An 18,525-nucleotide genomic window follows, 5' to 3' on the forward strand; every position below is an offset into this window, starting at 1 on the left:
TCATCCCTTGTGCAGATGATGGCGCAGCTAGTTGATAAAGTCTCGGCTGCGCTGCCCCAGCGGTCCATGCCGTCCTCATCGGCAGCGAGTGCAGCCCCCCCAGCATTGGATGCCCAGGGGGAGGGTCCACTGCCCGCAGATACACGCAGGCTTTTAGTTAGAAGACCGTCGCCACTCCGCCCCCTCCTCGGGCAGGATACTGACGATGAGGAGGAGCAAGACGATGTCGATGATGATGACTATGTTGAGGAGGCAGTCGATGACGCCATTGACGTCGCCGCTGACATAGGGGATACCTGTGTTGGAGAGGACCCCCCGTCTCGCCTTGATGTACCAGGCCTGATTACAGCGGTTAAGAAGGTCCTGCTAGTAGACGACCAGGCTGACCCGCCTGCGGAGTCGGGCCCTATCTTTAAGCGCCCTAAACGCTCCTTCAGTCGCTTTCCCAAGTCCGATAACCTGGACTCGGTCATTAAGGAAGCTTGGGAGGTCCCTAATAGGAAGTTTATCATTCACAAACGTTTCTCCTTCCTCTATCCTCTCCCCCAGGAGGACAGGATCCCCTGGGAGACAGCCCCCAGGGTAGACGCTCATGTGGCAAAACTGGTTAAAGCCTCCTTGTTGCCCATACCTACAGCGTCTCTTAAGGATACGGCGGATAGGAAGTTGGAAAACTTCCTGAAGCTGATATACACCACGGCAGGGGCAGCGGGCAGGCCGGCCCTGGCGTCAGCCTGGGTGGCTATGGCTCTAACTAAATGGACCGCTGCCCTCAAATCAGGGGTGTCTGAGGGGGCCCCAGCAGATACCCTTCTGCCGACTATAGAATTGATACATCAGGCTGCCCTCTACTTAGGCGAAGCGGCGCTTGATTCCGATACTCTCTCCTCCAGGGTGTCCGCTTCAGCAGTGGCTGCTCGCAGATCACTTTGGTTGCGCTCCTGGAAGGCGGACACGGATTCGAAGAGGGCCTTGGAAGCCCTTCCATTCGATGGTTCCCTCTTGTTTGGTCCTGAGCTGGACAGGATGGTTGCTACGGTGGCAGCATCAAAGACTGCCTTCCTACCATCCACCCCGACTACACGGCCCCGGCCGGCCTTTCAGTCCTTTCGGTTTCAGGGCCGTGGTAGAGGACAGTCCTTCTCCTCCAGATCTTCCCAGGGAGGCAGATCCTCCCGTGCTAGGGGCAGACGTCCCTGGGCCACAAGACGCCCTGACCCAAAGCCGGCGGACAAGCCCGCTGCATGACAGACACCGGGAGGACCCCAGGGTGGGCGGTCGCCTGTTGGAGTTTTCCCCCATCTGGTTGGAATCCACCACAGACGCGTGGGTTCAGGAGGTGGTCTCTCGGGGCTACTCCTTAACTTTTTGGCATCGCCCACCAACATCGTTCTTTTCCACGAGTCTTCCATCAGACCTGGAAAAGCGCAAAGCGCTAGAACTGGCAGTCCAACGTTGGCTTCAAACAGGGGTCATCATACCTGTCCCCTTGTCCCAAAGGGGTTCGGGGTTTTACGCCAGCCTCTTCTTGGTCAGGAAACCAAACGGTTCCTACAGGCCCATTCTCAACCTAAAGAAGCTAAACAAGTTTGTACGGGTCCCAAAATTCAGGATGGAGACTCTGCGCTCCATTGTCCTGGCCCTTCAGCCAGGAGACTTCATGGCATCCCTGGACATTCAGGATGCGTACTTACACATCCCCATTCGCCCAGAACACCAGCGGTTCCTGCGCTTTGCCATCCTGGACCAACATTTCCAGTTCCGAGCCCTACCATTTGGTCTATCCACTGCTCCCCGGGTGTTCACAAAGGTGATGGCAGTAATGGGCAGCAGTCTGCGCAACCAGGGGATCCGGATAATCCCATATCTGGACGACCTGTTGATTCTTGCTCCGTCTGCAGAACTTCTCCAGGACCACCTGAGGGTGGTAATACAGCTTCTGGAGCGACACGGCTGGATCATCAATTGGGACAAGTCCTCATTGATTCCGGCACAGTCGATGGTTCACCTAGGAGCCACGTTGGACACTATCCATCAGAGGATCTACCTGCCGGAGGACCGTCGTCTGATTCTACAGTCCAGAGTCCGTTTGCTCCTCCATCCTCGACGGGTGTCCATACATGCCTGCATGAAGGTACTGGGTTCCATGGTGTCGACTTTCGACATGGCAGAATATGCCCAGTTCCATTCCCGCCCCCTTCAGAAGGAAATCCTCTCCAAGTGGTCGGGATCCTACCTCTCTCTCCGATCTCAGGTGATAACCTTATCACCGACAACCCGTCTCTCTCTTTCGTGGTGGCTCCTAGACCAGAACCTCACGTTGGGACGCCCATTCTGGATCCATCAGTGGACCCTTCTCACTACGGACGCCAGTCTCCGCGGGTGGGGAGCGGTCACTTGCCAGAGGTCTTTCCAGGGCCTTTGGTCTACATCGGAGGCCAAGCTCCAAATCAATGTCCTCGAACTGAGGGCGGTCTTCCGAGCCCTTTGCCTGGCAGAACCCTGGCTGAGGGGTCGTCCGGTGCAGGTCCAGTCGGACAATTCCACCACAGTGGCTTATATCAACCACCAGGGGGGCACCCGCAGCAGGGCGGCAATGATGGAAACATCCCGCATCTTTCAGTGGGCGGAAAAGAAGATTCCAGCTCTATCGTCTTTATTCCGGGAGTCCAGAATTGGGAAGCGGACTACCTAAGCCGTCAAACACTGAATGCCGGCGAATGGTCCCTCCATCAGGAGGTTTTCCAGATGCTGGTACATCGGTGGGGCTTACCCGAGGTGGACTTGATGGCCTCTCAACACAACCACAAGGTTCCCTCTTACGGAGCCAGGGCCCGCGACCCGGCCGCCATCTTGGTGGACGCTCTGTCCGCTCCGTGGCCGTTCAGGCTGATGTATGCCTTCCCGCCATTCTCCCTCCTCTTGCGACTGATTCGCAAGCTGAAGGCGGAGGGAGGCACATTGATCCTCGTGGCCCCGTATTGGCCCAGGCGAGTCTGGTTCTCAGACCTCCAGGCTCTGTCGGTGGCCCCCCCGATCCGCTTGCCTCTGCGTCGGGACCTTCTCTCTCAGGGTCCGTGTCTGCATCCAGACCTGAGGCGTCTGGCTTTGACGGGGTGGCTGTTGAGACCTCCCTCTTGAGATCTAGGGGGTTTAATGCTCGAGTAATTTCCACTATGCTTAGAGCAAGAAAGGCTTCCTCTGCGAGAGCTTATAATCGGGTTTGGAGGGCTTACTTCGTTTGGTGTAGGACTCGCCACTTCAATCCTAAGTCTTACCGCCTGGCTCGGATTCTATCCTTCTTACAGAAGGGCCTGGAGGCTGGATTGCGCTTATCTACCTTGAAGGTTCAAGTCTCGGCTTTGTCCATCTTGTTTCGCCGACGATTAGCACTGTTGCGGGATGTCCGCACATTCATGCAGGGGGTTCTGCGTATCCAGCCTCCCTTTGTCCCCCCGGTTGCTCCGTTGGACCTTTCCCTTGTGCTATCTGCACTCCAGAAACCACCGTTTGAGCCTTTGCGGTCAGTGGACCTGTGTTGGCTCACCTGGAAAACGGTTTTCTTATTGGCAATAGCATCAGCTCGGAGGGTGTCCGATCTGTCTGCCCTGTCTTGTAAGTCCCCCTTCCTGGTCTTACACAATGACCGGGCGGTTCTTCGTACTGTCCCTTCTCACTTACCAAAAGTGGTGTCCAGTTTCCACGTTAACCAGGAAATCGTGGTTCCGGCCTTTCAAGGGCCAGATGCATCTTTGGATCAATCATCCTTGGATGTTGTACGGGCGCTGCGCATCTATGTGCGCCGCTCCCGGTCCTTTCGCAAGACGGACTCCCTCTTTGTGCTGTATGGCTTTCAAAAGAGGGGATGGCCGGCCACTAAACAGACTATTGCCCGCTGGCTTCGTTCTGTCATCCGGCAGGCATACCTGGGTGCCTCTCTCCCGGTTCCGGCTGGTATCCGGGCACATTCCACTAGGTCTGTGGGAGCGTCTTGGGCTGTTCGGGGCGGTGCTACAGCTGAGCAAGTTTGCAGAGCTGCGACATGGTCGTCAGCTGCTACTTTTGTGCGTTTTTACGCTTTTGATACTTTTGCCTCCCAGGACTCTGCCTTCGGGCAGAGCGTGTTGGCTGCGGTGCAGGCGCGTCCCCACCCATAGGTGGCTGCTTTAGGACGTCCCAAAGTAAAGCTGTGGCCCCTGATGTCTCCCGAAGGAGAAAATGAGATTTATGTCTTACCTGGTAAATCTCTTTCTTCGAGGACATCAGGGGCCACAGGGATCCCTCCCTGCCGCGCCTGCTTCAGTTACGTTACAAGTTACGTTTCACTGGTTATATATATTACTCCTCTGTTGAGGGTACTAACATGTTTCAGAATGTGTCTCTGTGTGGTGCTTCTCTTCCTTCTCTCCTGTCTCCTGCCATGGCTTGTTAAAAAACTGAGGTCCGTGGCCTGGAGGCGGGGTATAGGAGGGGAGGAGCCTGACTGCCTGGGAGGCAGTTAAAGTTATCCTCTAGGGTGCTGGAGCTCACTCCCACTCCTATTACCCAAAGTAAAGCTGTGGCCCCTGATGTCCTCGAAGAAAGAGATTTACCAGGTAAGACATAAATCTCATTTTACCCTGCACAGAAACAAAATAACTCGCCCAAATCGAATTCTCTCTGCACATTTTACATCTGCCCCCCTGCAGTGCACATGGTTTTTTCCCTCTAAGAAGGATTATGTCAGAGAGTGAACTAGAATAAGGCCCAATGTTCTTTGATAGGTGCAGTGCATAGCCAATTCCTGCAGGGGTCACTCCCTCAAATGCCAGCAGCTTAGTACACGTGGATAGGTTGTTGCTATGTGAGATGGATGCACTTATATGATTTTGAACAAATTATTCCACTTTTTTTGACCCTTACAGTCAAAATATTTATAGATTTTTTTTTTTTTGCAGTTCAAACGGTCTGGTTTAAATGAATTGTATATTATTTATTTTTTTGGTACTTGTTTCCTAGCACGGCCACAATCGCGGCCATCGTGGGTAATTTTTAGTGGCCTGCGACCGACGCGATGCCCCCGATTTTTCCATTGAAATGCATTGAAAAGAGTGAAAATCGCGTCGGTCGGGTCGTATGCGGCCAAAAATGCTTAAATGGTCCACCCGCGATGGCCGCGATTTCCCCATAGGGAACAATGTTAAATGCCTCAATTTACCCGCGATGACCGCGATTTCCCATAGGAAACAATGTTAAATGGGTCAATTTACCCAAATCATCATAGGGAACAATGGTAAATGGGCCAGAAACCCCAAAAAAACACCCCTGAACATTGACATGTCCCCCCAAAAGTAGTTCACGCCACCCCGCGATCAACGTGAACCCGAAGCGTGGCGAGCGGCGTTGGTACGCGTCCTCCGACCTTTTCATACCCCCACCATCCACGTCGGCGTGGAGTTGAGAATAGAATAGTGTGGCGAGCGCAGCGAGCCACCGAGCTCGAAGCGTGGCGAGCGTACGCGGATACCTTCACAGGTAAACGCGTCCCTTCGCGGGCTTCACAGGTGTCCGCGTCGCCATGGACACCTGGGAAGCCCGCGAGGGGACGCGTATAACTGTGAAGGTATCCGCGTCCCCTCGCGGGGCTCGCTGCGCTCGCCATGCTTCGGGCTCGGTGGCTCGCTGCGCTCGCCACACTATTCTATTCTCAACTCCACGCCGACGTGGATAGTGGGGGTATGAAAAGGTCGGAGGACGCGTACTGCCGTCCCTCGCGGGCTCGCTGCGCTCGCCACGCTTCGGGTTCACGTTGATCGCGGGGTGGCGTATAGTACTTTTGGGGGGACATTTTAATGTTCAGGGGTGTTTTTGGGCCATTTACCATTGTTTCCTATGATGATTTGGGTAAATTGATCCATTTCACATTGTTTCCTATGGGAAATCGGGGTCATCGCGGGTAAATTGAGGCATTTAACATTGTTCTCTATGGGGAAATCGCGGGCATCGCGTCTGGCCCATCGCACCCGTTTTTTTTTTAGTGCCCGCGATGGCCCCGATTTTACCCCCGATGACCGCGATCATGATCGTTGTGGCCGTGCTAGGAAACAAGTACCATTTTTTTTATTCAAAAATGGTCTAAATTGAATGTTGAACGATGTTAATGTTCTTATTTTAAAGTGGCTCACCATTGGATTGGCTACTAGCGCTAGGGCTGTTGATCCTAAATAGACATTGGACTTGAAAGGGTTAAACCCGTTCTCTGCTATATTTGTTGAGAGCAGCAGGTTGAATCCATGTTTTCAGATTGTGATGCTGGAATTCTTATATGCGTGTATACAGGGCTTCCCATACGTCTTGCAGTACGTAGGTGTTATATATGTAGATGCTATATATCTGCACGTGTCCTGGGATTCCCGCACCTCTTACAGGATGTAGATGTTATATATCCGCGTATGTCCGGGGATTCCCGTACAGGATGTAGATGTTATATATCCGCGTGTGTCCTGGGATTCCCGCACCTCTTACAGGATGTAGATGCTATATATCCGCATGTGTCCTGGGATTCCCGCACCTCTTACAGGATGTAGATGCTATATATCCGCGTGTGTCCTGGGATTCCCGCACCTCTTACAGGATGTAGATGCTATATATCCGCGTGTGTCCTGGGATTCCCGTACAGGATGTAGATGCTATATATCCGCGTGTGTCTGGGGATTCCCATACAGGATGTAGATGCTATATATCCGCGTGTGTCCTGGGATTCCCGCACCTCTTACAGGATGTAGATGCTATATATCCGCACGTGTCCTGGGATTCCCGCACCTCTTACAGGATGTAGATGCTATATATCCGCACGTGTCCTGGGATTCCCACACCTCTTACAGGATGTAGATGCTATATATCCGCACGTGTCCTGGGATTCCCGCACCTCTTACAGGATGTAGATGCTATATATCCGCACGTGTCCTGGGAATCCCGCACCTCTTACAGGATGTAGATGCTATATATCCGCGTGTGTCCTGGGATTCCCGTACAGGATGTAGATGTTATATATCCGCACGTGTCCTGGGATTCCCGCACCTCTTACAGGATGTAGATGCTATATATCCGCGTGTGTCCTGGGATTCCCGCACCTCTTACAGGATGTAGATGCTATATATCCGCGTGTGTCCTGGGATTCCCGCACCTCTTACAGGATGTAGATGCTATATATCCGCGTGTGTCCTGGGATTCCCGCACCTCTTACAGGATGTAGATGCTATATATCCGCGTGTGTCCTGGGATTCCCGTACAGGATGTAGATGCTATATATCCGCGTGTGTCTGGGGATTCCCATACAGGATGTAGATGCTATATATCCGCGTGTGTCCGGGTATTCCCGCACCTCTTACAGGATGTAGATGCTATACAGTATATCCGCGTGTGTCTGGGGATTCCCGTGCAGGATGTAGATGCTATACAGTATATCCGCGTGTGTCTGGGGATTCCCGTGCAGGATGTAGATGCTATACAGTATATCCGCGTGTGTCTGGGGATTCCCGTGCAGGATGTAGATGCTATACATAGTATATCCGCGTGTGTCTGGGGATTCCCGTGCAGGATGTAGATGCTATACATAGTATATCCGCGTGTGTCTGGGGATTCCCGTGCAGGATGTAGATGCTATACAGTATATCCGCGTGTGTCTGGGGATTCCCGTGCAGGATGTAGATGCTATACAGTATATCCGCGTGTGTCTGGGGATTCCCGTGCAGGATGTAGATGCTATACAGTATATCCGCGTGTGTCTGGGAATTCCCGTACAGGATGTAGATGCTATATATCCGCGTGTGTCTGGGGATTCCCGTACAGGATGTAGATGCTATATATCCGCTTGTGTCTGGGGATTCCCGTACAGGATGTAGATGCTATATATCCGCGTGTGTCCGGGGATTCCCGTACCTCTTACAGGATGTAGATGCTCAGCATTGTGGCACTGAATCACACACACACAGAGGCTGCCCATCATGGAGTTGATTTGTATTGTCTTTCAGTTTGAGGGTATACAGAGTTCGAGAAGGCTGAGGAGTATGTGGAAGAACTATGTGCACCCTCATATTAACAAGGAGCCTTGGGAAGAGGAGGAAATCCAGAAGTTACAGAAAGTAGCGGAAGAACATAACTTTGTCAACTGGCAAGAGATCGCGCAGGAATTAGGGGTGAGTACACTCACTTGACACACATAGACACACATACACACACACACACACACTTTTCACTACATACATCCTAGTCATCAATAATAGTCTAAGCAGCAATGTGTAGCCTGTAGTTGTCTTTTCTGAAGATAAACCCACCAATGTGCAGTGTGCATTTGTTAACTAGGAGACTGCAATCAGGGTGGTACAAGACCATCTGCAGCAGCTTCTGGACTAGGACAGCTGCCAGCAAGGGAAGTAGGCAGGAAGCAGGTCGCCCAGATTTAGTTACATGTTATTACAGCGATGCTCAGAAGGCCGCCTATAACCCGCACCGTTGTGTCTCCCGTCACAGACCAAGCGCACAGCCTTCCAGTGTCTGCAGACTTTCCAGCTCCACAACAAAGACTTCAAGAGGAAAGAGTTCACGAAGGAGGAAGACGAAGTTCTTACGCACTTTGTCCAGCGGATGAGGGTCGGCGACCATATTCCTTACCGTAAAAGTAAGTGTTGGACGCAGCCAGAGATTAGCGCCATTTCCTCTGATAAAGGAACCATGCTCTGTAATTGGTGACTGGCTAGAAGTGGAGGACGGGATGGACTTTCAGTTGTCCGCCGCTCAGACATGGCCCGACGTCTGGCTTCAGGACACATTGTTACTATTGGTAATGTCCTTGGCTCCGCCTGCAAGGCAGCTTCTGATTGCATTAGTCTGCTCAGTACCTGGACCTGACCGTGCCATCTGCTTTCTTTAGTTGCCTATTTCATGGAGGGTAGAGACCCCATGCAACTGCTCAGTCGGTGGTCAAAGTCGCTGGATCCCAACCTGACGAAGGGGTACTGGAACAAAACCGAAGACGAGGTAAGACCCTTTTATTTTTCAGGACACGTCTGGGGCCACAGGCTAACACTGGGTAGTGGAGTGGGAGCAAGAGCTTCCAGCACCCTAGAGGTTAAACTTCTCCTGCCTCCCAGGCAGGCCAGGCTCCTCCCCTCCTCTACCCCACCTCCAGGCCAGGCAATTCAGTTTATTTGGTGCTGGCAGGAGCCAACATGCACCTTACAGAGGGGCTGCTATAGGCAGCCTTACATCTTCATTTTATTTTTATTTTTTAATTATTTTCTCCTTCATCCACTAGGTGGAACTGGAGTTCACAGTGGGGAATATAGGGGACTACCACGAGCATGGGCACTTTAAGAAATTAAACAAGTGTGGCTGATTCCACCCCTCTACTTCCCCTTCCCATGCAGTCTTAGATTGTGCCCTGTGGGAGCTGGGCGCTTATTTGAGCTCTCCAGGGGACGACTAGACCACTGTCCCAGAGTGACCAGACGCCGCTGCATGCGGCGCAGTACTCCAGCCTGTTAGTGCGGGAGTCCGGGTAAATGGCAGTAAATAGAGACTGAGCGGCCATTTGAAATATGCACTATTTAAGGGGGCGGAGCTTAGCACTGCAGGCTCCCAGCCTCTCCCCACAGACGGCGGCCATCTTAAAATTTACTAAGATGGTAATTAGACTTCAGAGAAACAGATTCTCTGTTTGTACTATACAAAGCTTGGTTGGCCTGCTTCTAGCCCTTCTATAGTACGCTGGTTGAGATTTGCTATTCGTCAGGTTTACAATGTGGCTTCGCGTCCAGTGCCAGCTTCCATTCGTTCCGTGGTGTGTCTACCTTACAGTTGTGTTGTGCCGCTTGGGCGGGCAAACACGCGTTTATACAGTTTTACAGTTTTGACACGTTTGCAGCGGTGGATAGTCAGTTTGGCCGCATTGTCTTGCTGGATTCTCAGCGCTCTACTGCCCGTGTGGAGGCTCTGGGACGTCCCAGTAGTTATGACTCCCTGCGTATCCTATGATAAATCCCTTTCTCTGAGTGCATAGGATACCTCTGCGCTACTCACCCAGCAGGTTGGCTACAGTACCTTGCCTATAGTTATTATGCGTATATGTTGTGCTGCCTCTCCCCGAGCACGGTTTCTTAACTGGTCTGGGGGTGGGGCATAGAGGGGGAGGAGCCAGTCACACAATGAAGAATTTAAAGTGCCCAGCTCCAGTAATCACCCATTTATAACTCAGTAGTAATGACTAACCAGTGCATCCAATGGACTAAGAGAAAAGGATTTATCCTGTTTATGCAAAGCACCTCAATTTCTTCTCTGTTATTTCGCAGCGTATATTATAATTATTCGGAATAGTAGTGATAAGTACTTCGGGTACTGCGATCGTATTTCTGGGAATTGTTCTGTTGATGGTGAATAAACGATAATATCCTATATCTTCTTATTCACACATTTTCAGATGTTACTAAAAGCTGTCGCTAAACATGGTGAGAAAGATTGGTACAAAATCCGACACGAGGTGCCCGGAAGGAGCGACATGCAATGTCGCGAGAGGTATGGCTGGCAGAAGCCTCTCATTGATGTCTCTCATACTGGTGTCAGGGGGATTTCACTGTCTTATCCACCCCCACTTGGCTCCAGCTCTACCTCTCCTCTTCCAGTCTCTCCAGCTGTGTCTCTTACTCTGCGTATTTAAGCCTGAGCCTACTGTCTCCCCTCAAGCATCGATCTCTTCTTGTTCTTAACACCATCCTCTTTCCTGTACCTCAAGTCACTACCTATCTAATATAACACCCCCCCCCCCCCCCCCCCCCCGTACTATTTGTACATTTTTGTTGCATTGTTTGTGTGTCACTGTAATTGTATATTGTACAGTACTGTCTGGGAAATACCAGCAGCTGATTGGTTGCAGTGTGAGATGCTGCTGCTGCATTTGCTTACTTCATCCGGTGTTTTTGTAAGCACAATATTAAATCTGGCTAAATGCTGACGCTTGTGAAATGCAAAACCTGTGTGTGTGAGTGTGTGTGTGTGTGAGTGTGAATATCCTCCGCTGATGTATTCTCAGACTGATAACACATGATATTCTCATTCTGAATGCCTGATCTCTTAGGTATTACAAGGGTCTTTACAAGGGGGTGAAAAAAGGCAAATGGAGCCAGGAAGAGCAGGAGAAACTGATAGAATTTACTGAGAAGTACGGCGTAGGTAAGTCACTGGCCCTGTGACCTGACTGGTATATGTACCCGCGTGCCCCTGTACTTCTATCTGTAATTGGTATCTGACAGGTCACTGGACAAAAGTAAGCAAAGAGATCACACGTCGGAACGGCTCCCAGTGCCTGAGCAAGTGGAAGCATATTAACGGTTACTTCAAGGTATGGAAACGCAATAAAACATTATAGGACAACATGTTTGCCGTAGCTTTAGGCGCCCATACACTGGTGCAATTTTGGCCGGTTTTCATCCAATACAGACACATTGGGCTGAGAAATTGGATTAAAAGTGGCCAAATCAGATCTGTTTGACATCTGATCGGATCCATGCCCCCTGTGCGCGTAGTGTCAGAGGTCGGGCGTGCTGCATATAAGATAAATCGGATGTGCAGCCGGCCGTACACATCACGGGGGCTTTTTAGCACCTACGATGTATCCCATCCGATTTCCCCATCAAATACCAAGTAGGATGTAAGCTCTCCTGGCGATCTGCCGTGGAAGCTGACGGGAAATCGGGTCTGACTACTGCCTCAGGTAAGTCGGACCCTTAAGATGATCCTCCATAGGTATCGGTTTCTCAAATTGTATGTAGCTGCACATAAGATGCTCACAGTGCACCAGGGACTCTGTGCTGTCACGTTGTATCTGCAGTGCAGCAGGGCTCCCCCAGGCATATTGTGTGTTACGTTGGGCTCCTCCGATATAATGTGTGTGTCGTGTTGTATCTGCGGTGCAGCAGGGCTCCTCCAGGCATATTGGGTGTCTTACGTTGTATCTGCGGTGCAGCAGGGCTCCTCCAGGCATATTGGGTGTCTTACGTTGTATCTGCGGTGCAGCAGGGCTCCCCCAGGCATATTGTGTGTGTTACGTTGTATCTGCAGTGCAGCAGGACTCCTCCGGTATATTGTGTGTGTTACGTTGTATCTATGGTGCAGCAGGACTCCTCCGGCATATTGTGTGTGTGTGTTACGTTGTATCTGCGGTGCAGCAGGGCTCCCCCAGGCATATTGTTAGTGTTATGTTGTATCTGCGGTGCAGCAGGAATCCTCCGGGCATATTTTGTGTTACGTTGTATTTGCGGTGCAGCAGGACTATATAAGACATATTGTGTGTGTGTGTAACGTTGTATCTGCGGTGCAGCAGGGCTCCCCCAGGCATATTGTGTGTGTGTTACGTTGTATCTGCAGTGCAGCAGGACTCCTCCGATATATTGTGTGTGTTACGTTGTATCTGCGGTGCAGCAGGACTCCTTCGGGCATATTGTGTGTGTGTGTGTGTGTTACTTTGTATCTGCGGTGCAGCAGGGCTCCCCCCAGGCATATTGTGTGTGTGTGTTCCGTTGTATCTGCGGTGCAGCAGTGCTCCTCCGGCATATTGTCTGTGTTATGTTGTATCTGCGGTGCAGCAGAAATCCTCCGGGCATATTTTGTTACGTTGTATCTGCAGTGCAGCAGGACTCCCCCAGGCATATTGTGTGTGTGTGTGTGTGTGTTACGTTGTATCTGCAGTGCAGCAGGACTCCTCCAATATATTGTGTGTGTTACGTTGTATCTGCGGTGCAGCAGGGCTCCTCCAGGCGTATTGTGTGTGGTATGTTGTATCTGCGGTGCAGCAGGGCTCCCCCGGGCATATTGTGTGTGTTACGTTGTATCTGCGGTGCAGCAGGGCTCCCCCAGGCATATTGTGTGTGTGTGTGTTACGTTGTATCTGCAGTGCAGCAGGACTCCTCCAATATATTGTGTGTGTTACGTTGTATCTGCGGTGCAGCAGGGCTCCTCCAGGCATATTGTGTGTGTTATGTTGTATCTGCGGTGCAGCAGGACTCCTCCAGGTGTATTGTGTGTGTTATGTTGTATCTGCGGTGCAGCAGGGCTCCCCCGGGCATATTGTATGTGTTACGTTGTATCTGCAGTGCAGCAGGACTCCTCCGATAAATTTTGTGTGTTATGTTGTATCTGCGGTGCAGCAGTGCTCCTCCGGCATATTGTGTGTGGTACATTGTATCTGCGGTGCAGCAGGGCTCCTCCAGGCGTATTGTGTGTGTTACGTTGTAACTGCGGTGCAGCAGGGCTCCCCCGGGTATATTGTGTGTGGTACGTTGTATCTGCGGTGCAGCAGGGCTCCCCCGGGCATATTGTGTGTGTGTGGTATGTTGTATCTGCGGTGCAGCATAAGGTGTAATAAGATGTAAGACTGACCATTTACACTTAGTGACAGGGACACGGCACTGATTTATGAGATCTCATACGCAGACAACAGCTGGGGATAATATCTGTGCTCTTTGTTGGAGTCACTCTGATTTTAGCATCTTAGTTTTAGGACTATTATTGCCTTTTATTTGGGGCTACTCTATGGGAGCTGTCGCAGGTAATTACACCCACTCCTTGGTTTCACAGAGAAAGAAGAAGCAGCAGCAGAAATATGTGAAGCGAAGGCCTAAGAAGATAAAGGAAGAGGCTGTGAGTGATGTGGAGGCCGGTAGCAGTGACAGCAGCAGCTGCTCCATTGACATTAGCAGCAGTGAGTCCGAGGACAGTTCCATGGCTCATTCAGAAGAAGACCCTGATAAGGCGGACCTCCCCGCTTATGTACATTATACTCCCAGTTTGAATTTATGGCTTCCCAAGAGGAAATACCCCAAGTCGCGTAGCAGAAGCCTCTTCATCCATCCTGCGGCCTCCGGCAGCGCCCAAGTAGCTGGGACTAAAGTCCAGAGGAAGGGTGACACCTTTCAGTTCAACACTATACTGAAGGGTATCGCCTGTTCCACGTCCACAGACACCGTCACTGAATCTCCGGATGACTTCCTCGTGCAGGTACCTCAAGTGTATATATTATCCTGTTATCTGCTCCAACATATAGGCGGTTATTCTGGTTCACTTGCAAAGGCGCAATCACTCTCTAATGGATAAAACCATATGCACTGCAGGTGGGGCTGATGTAACGTGTGCAGAGTGAGTTAGATTTGGGTGGGGTTTGTACTTCAAACTGAGATCTAATATTGCAGCGTAAAAATAATGCAGCCAGTGTTAACCTGCACAGAAACAATAAAACACCCAAATGTAACTCTCTGCACATGTTACATCAGCCCCACCTGCAGTGCACATGGTTTTGTCCATCTGAGAGTGATTGTGCCTTAGCGAGTGAACCAGAATAACCCCCATAATCCTGTGCTGTACATAAGACAGGGTTAATGTCCCTATGTTTTAATTGTATCCCCTGTAACATAGAGGCTGGGCTACCTACCTGCATATGCAGATGCTGTATTATCCTCTGCAACATAGAGGCTTGGGTACCTACCTGCAGATGCTGTATCATCCCCTATAATATAGAGGCTGGGGTACCTGGGGAGTTGGATTCAGTCGCACAAGATTAAGTGTTATTCAATTCATGTCCTTGGTAGGAGGCCCCCTATTGGTTCATAGTAGTAGGAACACAATGTAGAATATATTTTGGGGGTGTGCAACCACATATGCAAATTGGTAGGAATAAACAATTTTGGAGAATATAAATAATTTGTCTGGTTGTGGTGCACCAAAAGAAGCAGAGAGATTTATCTCAAATAAAATGTAACCTTTAATAAGTTTATTAAAAGAGCGAAATATTTAAAAACAAACATGTAAATGGGACAAACCGTGCGGACGTGGTGTGTGTTAATACACAGCACATGCGAAGCAAAAGTGTGTTTTTATCAGTCTCTTTTTATTAATAAAGTTCAGTGAATACAATGGCCTTTCTAAACATACACAATTGGTTATTTTTCTCAGTTCAGAAACACACAATTAATATGAAAGATTTCTAGGTTCCCCTATTTAATTGTATAATTGACCTTCGAAAAGAAATAAGCAGAGTTATGTCACAGTCTAATCTGTTCAATGATACAGTATCTGATGTGCAACAATGTTAATTGTTGCCAACAGTAGTCTCTGTAAATACCAGATAATATGTGAATTATTCCAAGCCTTTATATATAGGCAGTCTGCTTAATTACCCATATATGGAGTATGTCAGTCTCCAGCGGATTCAGGCAGAGTGGTGCAAATCAAAACCCCATTAATATTCACAGTGGGGACGGGTTTGTAAGATATTGAATACTAGATTAGGATATGGCTCAGTGGTCACAGCATTTATGAGTAAGTCAATATTTGCTGGTCTCTCTATTTGCACGGTGTCGCTTAATGGTTAAATAGTGGAGGCAGAATGGCACACACCGATCTCAGTCACTAGGAGTGGTGGGGACGGGTTGCCTGATACTGCACAGAGTAAGTGAGCACATCATGGTAGTGTAGCTGTGTAGTTAATTAGTTATTCTGCTTTCTGTCCATGCAGCATGCTCACTGGAGATGTGGGCGGCTGTGCGGCTATGGGACACTGCATACAATATACATGGCATACAATATACAATAACACAGTGGTTTAATGCAAAGAAGCCCTTATAAGGGCTGTAAGTAGCGGCACAAATTTTCTGTCAGGTGGAGACCAAAACACACATATCGCCAGCACGGCTGATGGTACCACCGGCGTATGCTTCGCTGGCCGCTTCCTCAGGGCAGCCCTGAGGAAGCGGCCAGCGAACCATGCGCCGACGGCACCATCAGCCGTGAGGGCGATATGTGTGTTTTGTTCTCCACCTGACACAGAAAATCCGTGCCTCTACTTACGGCTTTCATCTCCCTGCCTGCCGCCCTCCCCCAGTTAGAAATTGCCATCAGGCGCAGCGAGCCCCTGAGAGGCATTGAATAGGGTGAGATGGAGGGCTGGCAGCGAATGCTCCAGCCCTCCGGAACCCTGCGAATGTGCACTAAACAGTATTCGCTGCACATCACGATAATTATCATTGAATACCTCCCATTATCTGGTATTTACAGAGACAACTGTTGGCAACAATTAACATTGTTGAACAACATCAGATACTGTATCATTGCAAAGATCAGACTGTGACATATAATTGCTCATTTCTTATTGAAGGTCAATTATACAATTAAATAGGGGAACCTATAAATCCTTCATAATTGTGTATTTCTGAACTGAGAAAAATAACCAATTGTGTATGTTTAGAAAGGCCATTGTATGCACTAAACTTTATTAATAAAAGGAGACTATTAAAACACACTTTCGCTTTGCATTTGCTGTGTTTTAACACACACCACTTTGACACGGTTTGTCCCATTTACGTGTTTGTTTTTAAATATTTATAATAATTAATAAACTTTTATTAAAGTTTTACATTTCATTTGAGATAAATATCTCGCCTCCTTTTGGTGCACAACCAGACAAATTCTTTCTGTCCACCAAAATTGATTGTACCTATCCTTTAACATAGAGGCTGTGGTACCTACCTGCTTACGCAGCTGTTGTATCATCCTCTGTAACATAGAGGCTGGGGTACCTACGTGCATACGTAGTTGTTGTATCATCTCCTGTAACATAGAGGCTGGGGTACCTACCTGCTTACGCAGCTGTTGTATCATCTCCTGTAACATAGAGGCTGGGGTACCTACCTGCTTACGCAGCTGTTGTATCATCTCCTGTAACATAGAGGCTGGGGTACCTACGTGCATACGCAGCTGTTGTATCATCCTCTGTAACATAGAGGCTGGGGTACCTACGTGCATACGTAGTTGTTGTATCATCTCCTGTAACATAGAGGCTGGGGTACCTACCTGCTTACGCAGCTGTTGTATCATCTCCTGTAACATAGAGGCTGGGGTACCTACCTGCTTACGCAGCTGTTGTATCATCTCCTGTAACATAGAGGCTGGGGTACCTACATGCATACGTAGTTGTTGTATCATCTCCTGTAACATAGAGGCTGGGGTACCTACCTGCTTACGCAGCTGTTGTATCATCTCCTGTAACATAGAGGCTGGGGTACCTACGTGCATACGTAGCTGTTGTATCATCTCCTGTAACATAGAGGCTGGAGTACCTACGTGTATACGTAGCTGTTGTATCACCCCCTGTAACATAGAGGCTAGGGTACCTACCTGCATACACAGCTGTTCTATCATCCTCCAAGGTTGCTAATAGCTCCGGATAGTAGAACCACAACAACAAGGTTGATATTGGGTCCTTGGCTGCAGTACATTGTACTCTGCAGTGTATTTGCCCTGTGTTGCTGGGGCAGACACTGTACGCTGGCTTTATATAGTATATATCAGAATACAGACGGCAGAGTGCGAGCAGCTGTATGTAACGCGGCTGAGTGGTAACCTCTCGTCTCTCCCCAGGCTGCTGACAGTGGGTGCCAGATACTGCAGATCAGGGAGGACGATGTCCGCACAGTCCTCAGACGGAACACAGATCGATGCCGGGAAAAGCAGGTGCAGTAATCCTGTCCCCCGTACCATTAGCACAGTGCTGGCTGTTACATCTCATCTACACATAACACTAATTATAACCCACACGTGGCGGCCAACACTAGCGCCGTCTCCAATAGAGACCGGTCGTAGCGTTAGTTGTGTGTAATATGTTTTCTCTTTCCTCCACTAGGTGACACTGGAGAGTTACAGTGGGGAATAGAAGGGCGACTATAATATTTTATCTAGCGTGACCTTAGATAGTGATTATATAGCAGCTTAGCGTGTATACCTGGGAGTAGTAGTGCACTTCGGGCCCCTGGCTGAATCACTACGTCATGTTAGATACGTGTGAGAATCCTTACACTCACTGTATGGTTCCAGAGCGCGTCGGCATGCTGCGTCCACGTCACTGTCCCCATTGTCACTGTGACATTCTGATTGCTGCGCATGCATGGCTGGCGATCCTGCATCTTGGTTGCTGATCTTGTGGCCTTATCAGGCTTCAGTGCAGGAGCCCCAGGTGTTCTGTGCCTCTGGTAACCAAGGCGATGCCCCTAAATGTACACCTTGCTCCATCACACCAATCAGGTGCCACTCTACATGACATGTGATGTTCTTTGCAGGTCCAGCAGCTGAAGCAGAAGCTTAGAAAGTACCCGGCCAGGTCTCGGAAGGATGACCCTGCGCAGGAGGACTCAGAGAAATCCTCGTCCAGGTTTTCAGTGTCCCAGTTGTGCAAAGTTTCAGTGGACAGAAAGCTGCTTTTTGCTGTGACACCCTGGGTGGGAAATGTGTTTCTTCCGCTATCCACAAACTACGGAAGGAAAAGGAGAACACACGGTAAGCGCTAAACTCCGCTTTATTACATACCGGCGGGAAGAATCGTCAGAGCACTAGTCTGAGTCGCTGTGATCCTTCCATGTTTTGTGATGGCACATAGGTCGTATGTAAGCGAGAACTGTATGCCACATACTGTGTGCCTGTCTGGGTAGAGGCTCTGCTGACTGTATG

At 49.7% G+C, this 18,525-nt stretch overlaps 1 protein-coding gene across 1 annotated transcript in view; it reads left to right on the plus strand.

Annotated features, from left to right (window-relative positions):
• The window catches only part of SNAPC4 (small nuclear RNA activating complex polypeptide 4), a 52,869-nt gene that overhangs the window by 12,026 nt on the left and 22,318 nt on the right, over positions 1-18,525 (plus strand). The window contains exons 9-17 of the mRNA XM_083161090.1: positions 8,013-8,177; positions 8,512-8,659; positions 8,912-9,018; positions 10,457-10,551; positions 11,111-11,205; positions 11,286-11,374; positions 13,609-14,028; positions 17,443-17,535; positions 18,138-18,354. Of these exons, the coding sequence (XP_083017216.1) occupies positions 8,013-8,177; positions 8,512-8,659; positions 8,912-9,018; positions 10,457-10,551; positions 11,111-11,205; positions 11,286-11,374; positions 13,609-14,028; positions 17,443-17,535; positions 18,138-18,354 (1,429 nt within the window). The remainder of the gene's footprint in view (positions 1-8,012; positions 8,178-8,511; positions 8,660-8,911; positions 9,019-10,456; positions 10,552-11,110; positions 11,206-11,285; positions 11,375-13,608; positions 14,029-17,442; positions 17,536-18,137; positions 18,355-18,525) is intronic.

The sequence above is a fragment of the Crinia signifera genome, chromosome 9 (genome assembly GCF_055691185.1).
Source record: "Crinia signifera chromosome 9, ASM5569118v1, whole genome shotgun sequence".
NCBI lineage: Eukaryota > Metazoa > Chordata > Amphibia > Anura > Myobatrachidae > Crinia > Crinia signifera.